The 9,675-nt window shown below is 55.0% G+C and overlaps 1 protein-coding gene across 2 annotated transcripts; it reads right to left on the reverse strand.

The window, feature by feature from the left end:
- Nucleotides 1-582: 582 nt before the first annotated feature.
- Nucleotides 583-9,368, reverse strand: TSGA10IP (testis specific 10 interacting protein). Of its 2 annotated transcripts, XM_061156518.1 has the most exons (9): nucleotides 9,234-9,368; nucleotides 7,816-7,949; nucleotides 7,000-7,721; nucleotides 6,674-6,821; nucleotides 4,566-4,736; nucleotides 1,517-1,616; nucleotides 1,387-1,402; nucleotides 1,192-1,354; nucleotides 583-706 (listed from the first exon to the last, which is right to left on the reverse strand). In XM_061156518.1, exons 1-9 carry the CDS (start codon nucleotides 9,366-9,368, stop codon nucleotides 583-585), a joined length of 1,713 nt encoding a protein of 570 aa, XP_061012501.1. The 2 variants fall into 2 exon arrangements, with proteins under 2 accessions (XP_061012501.1, XP_061012508.1); XM_061156525.1 differs by lacking the exon at nucleotides 1,387-1,402 and having other exon boundaries at nucleotides 1,192-1,316.
- Between the last annotated feature and the right edge of the window lie 307 nt (nucleotides 9,369-9,675).

Consider the following 9,675-nt stretch of genomic DNA (forward strand, 5'->3'; position numbering starts at 1 on the left):
GGTTTTTTAACCATGAGCTCTGTGACTGCCCCGGAGGTCGAGTTGAGCTTCTGTGTGTCTGTAAACCCCCTGAAATTGAATGCAAAATTTGGCACATGCGTCTGTGTGAGCTTTTCTTTTTCTTTTCCTTTGAGGAGACTGTAACTTGTAGTTACTTAAGTGTAAAAGCTCAGTTCACACAATTCCTCCTGACACCCCCACTTCCCAGTTGCTCGATCTGCCAGCCCATCTGTTAGGGTGTGATTATGTGCCCTTTTAAAGGCCCGCCCCCTCCCCCACAGGACTGGGCGTTCCCAAAGTCGGAAGGCATTCTGTCCTGTTCACTCTTGAGTTTCCAGTACCCAGCATTTGTAGGAGTTGCAGCTGTTGCTCTTGGGAGATGCCCCACTCACTCCTCTGGGCAGAGGCAGAGCCGTGGGTGCTGGGCGGGGGCCGCCGGAACAACCAGCGTTCCTGGTGGATGTGAGCACAAGCCAAGCCTGCTGCATACCCACCTGCCACCGCCTACTCCCAACCCTCAGCCACTTCCCACCACCGCCAGAAATCCCACACTGTATTTTCACAAAGCATTTAATTTTTCTCTCAGGGATTCAACTCTTGGTCTGGATTTGGGGCGAAGTGCTGGCCAGCCTGGCTGCCATTGGGTTCCACTTTTGGGGGGCTCTGAGATGAGGGCTCCATTCTCGCCCCCACTGACCTGTGGCTCCTTAAAGATGAAGACACAGATAGAGACCACTGGGCTCTGCAACTCCCCACCCCGGTAACCAAGGAGACCTGGGCTGTAGGAGGGGCAACGCCTTCATCACCAATGTCAGTGCTTTCAAATGTGGCTCCTATACTCTGAGACCCTGAGCAGGAGACTACCCCCGCCCCCCAAGCCTGATAACCTCTACTCTGCACCAAGTTGTTCTAAAGTGTAAGCGTTCTGTGGGGAAACAACCTTGGCCCAGCCTTCCTCAGGTGACGTGGAGGACAGGGCCCTGGGACGGCCCTGCTGACTGCGAAAGCTGGACTGAGTCCTCCTGGCCAACGAGTGGACACGGCAGCATGGAAGTCTAAATTCAGGGTGGACCCACGTGGCTGCCGGTGGAGGCCCCTTAGCCTGTCCCCTGGGCAGGGTGACAGCTGAGTGAGACCCCGCGGGGCAGGGTGCTGGTGACCATGGCCTTTCTCCCCACAGCGGGGCCTCACCTGTGCTTCCTGGGGGCGCCCTCCATGTCCCCTTTGCCCGCCTCGGCCAGCAGCTGCTCCTCATCCAGTCCCAGCGCCGACAGCACCTGGGAGAAGCGGCGGGTCACGTTGAGCCGGGCGTTGGCCTGAGGAGAAAGCAGAGGGGTCCCCTCTCTCACCTGGGCTGCCCCGAGGACACTGTGAGACTCTGATTACTGAGGGGGCCCCAGGGCTTTTCAAGGGTCCAAACTGAGGGGGCCCCTCCCGCCTCATCTCCCTACCCTCTCGGCCGGTGAGAAGCCCTGCTCTCGGGGAGCCCACGTGCTTGCCCAGGTGCCAGCCTCACCTGCATGGCCTGCTGGAACAGGTAGGGCCGGGCCTGCACCCGGTGCTGGATGCCTTGCAGCTCTGCCTGGTACTCAACAAAGCGCTGTCGCTCCTGGCGCCTGAGGGGAGACAGGCCTCTGGGCAGCTAACGGTGCCCATCGCCACTCGTGAGCCCTCACTGAGGACTTTCTGTTTGTCCTCCCGCCCTTAGCTTTACAAAGTTGTTTCATTTCCGTCTTCCGCTGAGATTCCCCCTGACGTGAAGGGAGTGAGAATCATCAGCCCCCATTTTGTCCATGACACGCCTGAGGCTCAGGAGGGTCAAGGGACTTGGGAAGTGAGGGACCGAGCGTGGAGCCTGGGTCTGCAGACTCCGCCAGGCTCGCCCATCCTCCCAGCCATCCCCAAGGAAGAGGGGCCAGCACTGGCTTCTAAGGAACTGGACGTCTGCGTGCACAGCCCTGCGCTCCCCTGCACCCTCTCTGCCTGTGAAGGAGACGCTATGACTGTCGGCTGTGGCTTTGGGCAAGATCGCACTCTAGACCCTGGGTTCGGTTTTCTTCTCTGTATTTTAAGCCAGTATGGGACAAGCTTGCCAGCATTCTCTGTGCTTCTTGTAAGCCGATAGTTTAGAAAATGGGACAGTGGAACTAAAGAAATGTATTGCAAATGAAGAATCGATGCTTTTGAACTGTGGTGCTAGAGAAGACTCTTGAGAGTCCCTTGGACTGCAAGGAGATCCAACCAGTCCATCCTAAAGGAAATCAGTCCTGAATATTCACTGGAAGGACTGATGCTGAAGCTGAAGCTCCAATACTTTGGCCACCTGATGCGAAGAGCCAACTCATTGGAAAAGACCCTGATGTTGGGGAAGATTGAGGGCAGGAGGAGGAGGGAACAACAGAGGATGAGATGGTTGGATGGCATCACCCACTCAGTGAATTTGAGTTTGAGCAAACTCCGGAAGATAGTGAAGGACAAAGGAGCCTGGCGTGCTGCAGTCCACGAGGTTGCAAAGAGTAGGACACAACTTAGTGACTGAAAAACAAACAAACTGCAAGTGAAGGAACACATCCCAGAAAGATCCAGGTTCCACTGGAGAAGCACAATCCTTTTACAAAAACCCAGTTCGTGTGCTTGTCAGAAATCTGTCGGCTCTACAAGCTGTGAGTCCTGGCTGTGAGAAGGGTCCTCTGACCGCATCACACGTGGGACCAGGCATCCTTCTGCTGAGCACTCTAGAGAGGCTGAGGGTTGTGGCGGCAGCACGCAGAGACAGGACAGTGGGGGAGAGGCACGCAAGACTCTGAGCCTCTGCTGGGAGCCTCCAGCAAATGTGCTGGGCCCCACAGAAAAGCACACTGGCTTGCTGGGCCAGGACCCTTGGCTATGTGCCCGGTAAAGAAACTTCCTCCATTCAAGAAAAAGATGGACTTGAAAACCATGACCGGGAACAGAAGTCACTGCAAAGAAGAGTCTTCATCATTCAAGGGGGGAATTTTACAGCAGTTTCAAGGAATAGGGGTGCGGGAGGCCGGAGCTATATCTCTGTCTTGCCCGTGATGTCGCGTACATTTTTCCTGCGTGGTTCTTGAGGCTATTTCTGTTAGAATTGAGAGGAAGCCCACGTCTTGGAGCTCTAAGCAAGAAAGGAAGACATATCAGTGGGGTTTTGCCCTGTCTATTATCTCAGAATAAAAGGAAGGTTCAGAGCCTCCCCACCACAGGGCTATGCCTTTTGTGCCCTCCCTCCTAGGAAGGGCAGAATCTCGCATGCAGCTCAGAGCTAAGGTCAAGGGCTGGAAGCACTGAGACACTCCCCATGGGAAATATCTGCTCCCAAGTAGAAAATGAAAGGATTGTGTCGGGAACACTCCTCTCACTGACACCTGCCACTGGAGTCGGAGCCTTCGGCTTCCTGCCTTGTGAGAAAAAAAAAAGTGAACTTGAAGTCCAGCAGGGAGAAGGCATCTCCCGGTTCACTGATCAAGGATTCCTCATTGGCAAAGTTGGGGGTGATATGGCTGAGCCTCAAAGAGTAGGTGATTGGAGCCCCACTGGATCCTCAGTGGCCCCATCACAGGGCAGGAACCCCCTGGTCTCTCAGCCGCACCCCACCCACCTTGACCTAGTGCTTCTCCCCAGATGGGAGGGCTGCCTTGGTGCCAGCTCCTCCCTAGAGGTGCTTGGTGTCAGTGGAATCAGCGATCATGTTTCTTTGAGTTATCTGGTTTACCAGCTTGGACTTTGCAGGGAAGATCCTGGTATACTGTAGCTGGAGACTGGGCATTTGAGCCCTTCCTGGCGGCCAAATGGCTGCCTGGGTTGGAATCCCAGAACTGCTGCTCACCTGTGACTTTTGAAAAATTATTTAAGCTCTTGGAGCTTCCTTCATCTGTAAAATTATGGGAGTGGTGATAATACCTATTCTTATGAGTCTAAAAAAGGTTTGCTTTTAAATCTTAATTTGCTTTTTTTATGATCAAAACATAGGAAGAAAATGAAACGGATGACTCTGCCCCAACCACGAACAACAGCTATCTCCAGGAATCAGATCATAGGCACTATTTACATTCTCCACAAACTATCTCTGTAATACATGAATTTTTATAGTATGCACACCTGGCATCTGAAATCAGAAAACAAGATTTGAAAGTGTGATGATGCATGTAGAACAATTCAAACTTGAGCCTTTGACAGCTGTTGGGATGGTTATTATTAACCAGGTGACCTTGGGAGTTCCCTGGCTGTCCAGTGGTTAGGGCTCCATGCTTCCACTGCAGGGACCTGGGTTCAATCCCTGGCCAGGGAACTAAGATCCCGCATACCACAAGGTGAAGCCAATAAATAAATAAATAACAGGGTGACCTGTCCCAGCCCTTTTTCCTCCTGGGCCTCAGTGTCTTCATCTGCAAAGTGACCTGACCTGCCTACCTGGCAGGGAGGATGGTCCTGGGGGTTCAGCCCCATGGGTGGGGTGAGGGCGAGGTCTCCTTGGTCCTTCGGTCTGATAGCACCACCTCCCTGCCCTCTCCCCTCCAAGACCCCCACAACCCTGGGCTTCCTACCTCAGCTCCTCCAGCTTGTGCTGGGCAGCCCCCGGCCCCCGGCTCCCTCTGGGCGCGTAGGCTGCCAGGCAACGAGCCACCTGATGCTGTACTCGCTGCTCCCGGGCCCGCCGCACCTCGGCCTGCTGCCGCTCTTCCTGCTGCTGCCGCTCCCAGGCCCGCAGCAGGTTTCTTGGGTCGGGGGGAGAGGAAAAGCAGAGAGGTGGGAGAAGTCTGCAGGGAACAGGAGCCTCATGGAGGCCCAGGGGCAGGTAGAGTCCACAGCCCAGAGAGCCAGGGGCCTAGGGAATGGGGTTTGTCATGGAAGTCGAACTGGATGGAGGCTGCCTCTGGGATCTCAGCCCTTGGGCCCAGCTCAGGCCTTCTCAGTTCTTCCTGGAAGCCTCCTGCCTATTCCAGCCAGTGGTGTGCCCCAACTCTGACCGTCTTCAGCCTTGTGGAGCTCAGCACACACACCTGTGACCTCACCTTCCCCTTGCAAAGCAGCTCTCCTTAACAGCAGGGCCCAGATCTTTCTTTCTCTCACCCCCACATCTAGTAGGAGCTAGAGTAATGCCCGTTGGTTTGAGGGACAGACAGATGAATGAATGGGAAAGAGAAAGAAATGGTGCTGGGATCCGTGGGTGTAATGGATGAATGGTGTGGATGGTTGAATAGATAGTACCTAGTCCACTGGAACACCTTCCCCCGGGTCTGATGATCAGTTCCTCTTGCCAATCAAGTCTTTGCTCAAAGGTCAGAGAAAGTGAGACCTCAGCACCCCATCTACCTCCCAGAGATTTTCCATCTCTAGCTCTGTTTTGTTCATTTCTTTATTAATTATCCTTCTTTCCAAGTAGAATGTAAGCCTCATGAGAGCAGGATTCCTTGTCTGTCCTCTTCACCACCAAAGTATCCCCAGCACATAGAACAGTGCCTAACATAGACGGAAACTCAATATGAGTGAGTTCATGCATAATTGTTGTCATTCACTCCCTGAGTTGTGTCTGACTGTTTGTGACCCCTTGGACTGAAGTACCCCAGGTTCTTCTGTCCTTCACTATCTTTGGATTTTTCACAAATTCATGTCCGTTGAGAAGTGACACCCCCATCTAACCATCTCATCCTCTGCTGCCCACTTCTCCTTTTGCCTTCAATTTTTCATAGCATCAGGGTCTTTTCCAATGAATTGGTTCTTTGCATCAAGTGGCCAGAATATTGGAGCTTCAGATTCAACATCAGTCCTTCCAGTAAGGACATGAATCATGGTCAGATAGAAAGATGGACAGGTAGACATACAGAGGGGTAGATGCAAACATACACTCAGCACAGGTTTATTGAGCACCAACCCTGTGCCAGGCCCTTTTAGGGCACCAGACAGGGGCTGTTATCAAAAAGATCCAGCAACTTCCCTGGAGGAGCCTTCACATTGTGCAAAGGGATAGACACATAGCCCGGCACCTTCCCAAGGGATCTGGGCTCTATCCTTGGGGCGCTGGGGAGCATGGGAAGATCTCAAGCAGGGATGACAGGGGGAGACTCAAAGGGTGCTATCAGAATACTGACTGGATCTCACCCCACACTTCTAACTGGTCACCAAGGCCCACTAAGCCAGCCTCCAAATATCCTTTCAAATAAATCCTTCTCTCTTCACTCACATGACCACCTGGTTCAAGCCTTCACCTAGATATTGCCAGCAGCCCCCACCCCATTCTTCCCTCCTGCTCCCACTGTCTCTTGTTCAAGCCCCAAGGATAGTAATGATCTAACTCTTCTGCCATTGTCCCTGTTTTCCCCCATCTGTCTCCTTTTGCAGCTGACTTTGAGCTTCTTAGGGATGAAACCAATTTTTTTTACCTTTATATCCTGAGAACCCATGAGCAGATACTCAATGTATGTTGCATTAATCATTTAGCTAATAGATTAATGAGTGGGTAGAAGTGAGTGAAAAGTGGCTTATGCCAATAAACAGTTGGCCAAGGGGATGGATGGACGGTTGGACGGATGACTGGATGATCAGAAAGACTAATGGATGGGTAAATGAAGGGATGAATGAATGAGTGTCTCTTGGGGAACTAGCTCCGTCTCTAGTCCCTGTGCTTCGCCCCCACCCTCCTTCTCCACCTCACCTGGTAGCCTCCTGTCGTTTGTGGAAGGTGCGGGTAGGGAAGTTTGCAAACAGAAAAGTCTCATCATCTCCCAAGGCGTGGGCCTTCTTGCTCCAGCTGGAGGCCTGAACAGCAGCCCGCAAAGACTTCCAGGGCTGTTTCTCCGGGCCTGTCCACAGAGGGACAAGTCAGGGACTGTTGTCCCCCCTGTTTCCTTGGGCAATCCCTCCCTGCACCTGAAGCCCAGTCCGGCCATGTCTGAATGCCTGGCCCAGGTCGCTGGCTCCAGCCCCTCTCTACACTGTGTGACTTTGTGGGGAACCTGGGCTTTGAGCCCCAGGACTCACCACAGTCCAACTCCTGCTGCAGCTGCCTCTGCAGCTTCTCCAGGTCCCACGGCCCCTCCAGCTCCTTGGCCCTTGGCTTCCTCCTCTGAGGTCCTCGGAGGTTGGTGGAGCTGGAAACGCTCCCCAGGCACCGCACTTCACTCTCATCCCAGGCCTCCTCACCAGAATTCCGCCCCTTTCTTCGAGAACTGGTTCTCCTTCTCCAGGGGGCCTGGTGTTCCCCGTCCTCGGCCTCCTCTGTGGCCTCTGAAAACTGTTCCTCCTCCAAGATCAACCCCCTCCTGGGGAGCTGGGGCAGTTCCCCTGGAATCAGACCCCTCTCGGCCTCCTCGGCCCCCGGGTCTTCTGGCTCAGACTCCTCGGGCTCCGACCCGGACCTTGAGGACTTCCTGGGCGACTGCAGGCCTGACTCCCTGGGCGGCTCCAGCTCCTGGCTCTTTCCCCTGCCCGGAGGGATGGAGGTGCAGCTGCTGGACCTGAGCTGCTGTCTCCTCTCCAGGTTCTGCCCGTCTGTCTTCCAGCAGAAGCCGTGGGCCTCTGGGAGGGCGGCCGTGGACTTGTGCCGGAACTTGTGGTGATGGACCGCCGGGGGCAAGGGCAGGGCCTGGTGGCCAGGGGCCGAGACGGAGCTCGGCTGATGCAGGACCCGGCCATCTGTGGTGAAGCTCTCCCAGGCCCACTGGAAGGGGAAGGAGGGTTTCCGAGGAGGAGAGGGGATGAGACTGAGGAGGGAGAGGGCAGGGGTCAGGGTCCGGAAGTCGGCCCCCAGCGGGGCCTGGCCCCCTGCATCCCTCCCGGCCCTCCACAGCCACTTACTCCTCAGCTTCCGCAGAGCTTTGCCCTTTCTTGTTCCGGCCTCTGAGCCTCCGGTCCTTCTTTGGTGTCTGCCCCGCACTCCGAGACCTCTGCTTCTGGGCGTGGATAACACCATCACCGCTCCCAAGACTCCTCTGGGCGGAGGTAGGAGAGGAGGCCTAGCTCTGAGCCACTCACCCAGGGGACAGTCCCACGCACCCTGGCTGGCCCCTCTGGGCCCTTGTTACCCCTGGAACTGACGGGTCACGACCTGAATTATTAATGTTAAAATAGCAACAGTGAGTTTCCCTGGCAGCCTAGTGGTTAAGAATCTGCTTGCCAACGCAGGGAACCCGGGTTTGATCCCTGATCCGGGAAGATCCCACATGCTGCAGAGCCACTGCACCTGAGGACCACAACTCAGGAGCCCGCGCTCTAGAGCCCATGAGCCGAAACTACTGAAACTTGAGCACCTAGAGCCTGTGGTCCGCAACAAGAGAAGCCACTGCAATAAGAAGCCCAAGCTCCGCAAGGAAGAGCAGCCCCCGCTCACTGTAACTCGAGAAAGCCCACCTGCAGCAACAAAGACCCAGAGCAGCCAAAAGTAAATAAATCTTAAAAACCAACAGTGCTATTCACAGAGCACCTGCTGCATGCTCAGGACTTTCATGCATTAACTCATTTAGCCTTCCTTCCCAAGGACCCTCTGGGGCTTCCCAGGTGGCTCTAGTCATCAAGAATCTACCTGCCAATGCAGGAGACACAAGAGGTGTGGGTTCGATCCCTGGGTCGGGAAGGTGCCCTGGAGAAGGAAATGGCAACTGGCTCCAGTATGATTGCCTGGAAAATTCCATGGACAGAGGAGTATGGCAGGCTACGGTCCACGGGGCCGCAGAGAGTTGGACTTAACTGAGCAATTGAACTCACACGTGCGTGCGCGCACGCACACACACACACACGGATCTTATGAGGTCCTTGCTTACTCTCACCCACATCACGCAGATGAGAACACTGAGGCTCAGAGAGGCGAAGTCACTTGACTAAAGTCACGCAGCCAGGAAGCAGAGCCAGGATCTAACATGTGGACTATCCTAAAGCCCAGATTTGCCCCCATTGCCCTGGGTTGCCTCTGGGTCCTGGACAGCTCTTCTCAGTGCCCCACAGGACTCTGGACTTGCAAAGCCAAGGAGGGAAAAACTCATTATTTTCCCTGAAACTCAAATCCTCCCAATTTGCCAAAACTGCTCCATCAGAAGCCTGGGGGTCATAACTGGGCATCATCCTCCCCTTCATCCCACGTCCCTGCGCATCTCGGACCTCCCTGACTCTCTCCTGGGCCTCGGCTTCAATCTTGTGGCCTCCCTCAGCCTTGACCTCGCACCCCAGAGAGCCAGCCTACCTCTGAGCGGTTGCCAGTCTCCCCGCAGGGCCTCCCTCACCTGCTCAGTGTGGTGGGTGCTTGAGAGGAGCTTGAGCAGACCTGTGGCCGTCCCCGGAGCCTGCTGCCGTGCGTCTTGCCCAGGTCTCCTGACCAACTGTTGGTGGGCGTTTAGCATATTGGTGTCTTGCCCCATCCCCCACCCCCATCTGCCAACCTTGGAACTGCCCGGCCCACCATCTCTATGGCAACCAGTCCTCAGCCTGTCTTAAGGGCTCTGGCCAAAGCAGACCAAGAAGGCTCTATGTAAGGCTAGCTTCCTTCCAGCAGGGAGAGTTCGCCAGGACGCTGAGGAAGAGTCCAGGTCAAGTCCTGCCTCTCCAGGACTCCTGCGGACCCGGTGTAATCCCCCTGCCCTTGCTCAGCCTGTGTTTCTCCATCTCTCAAAGGAATCTCTGGACCACCCGTCCCAAAGGGTCTTCACACCCTGTGAAGATAGCAGA

This window comes from Dama dama, chromosome 2, assembly GCF_033118175.1.
Source record: "Dama dama isolate Ldn47 chromosome 2, ASM3311817v1, whole genome shotgun sequence".
NCBI classification, from domain to species: Eukaryota; Metazoa; Chordata; class Mammalia; order Artiodactyla; family Cervidae; genus Dama; species Dama dama.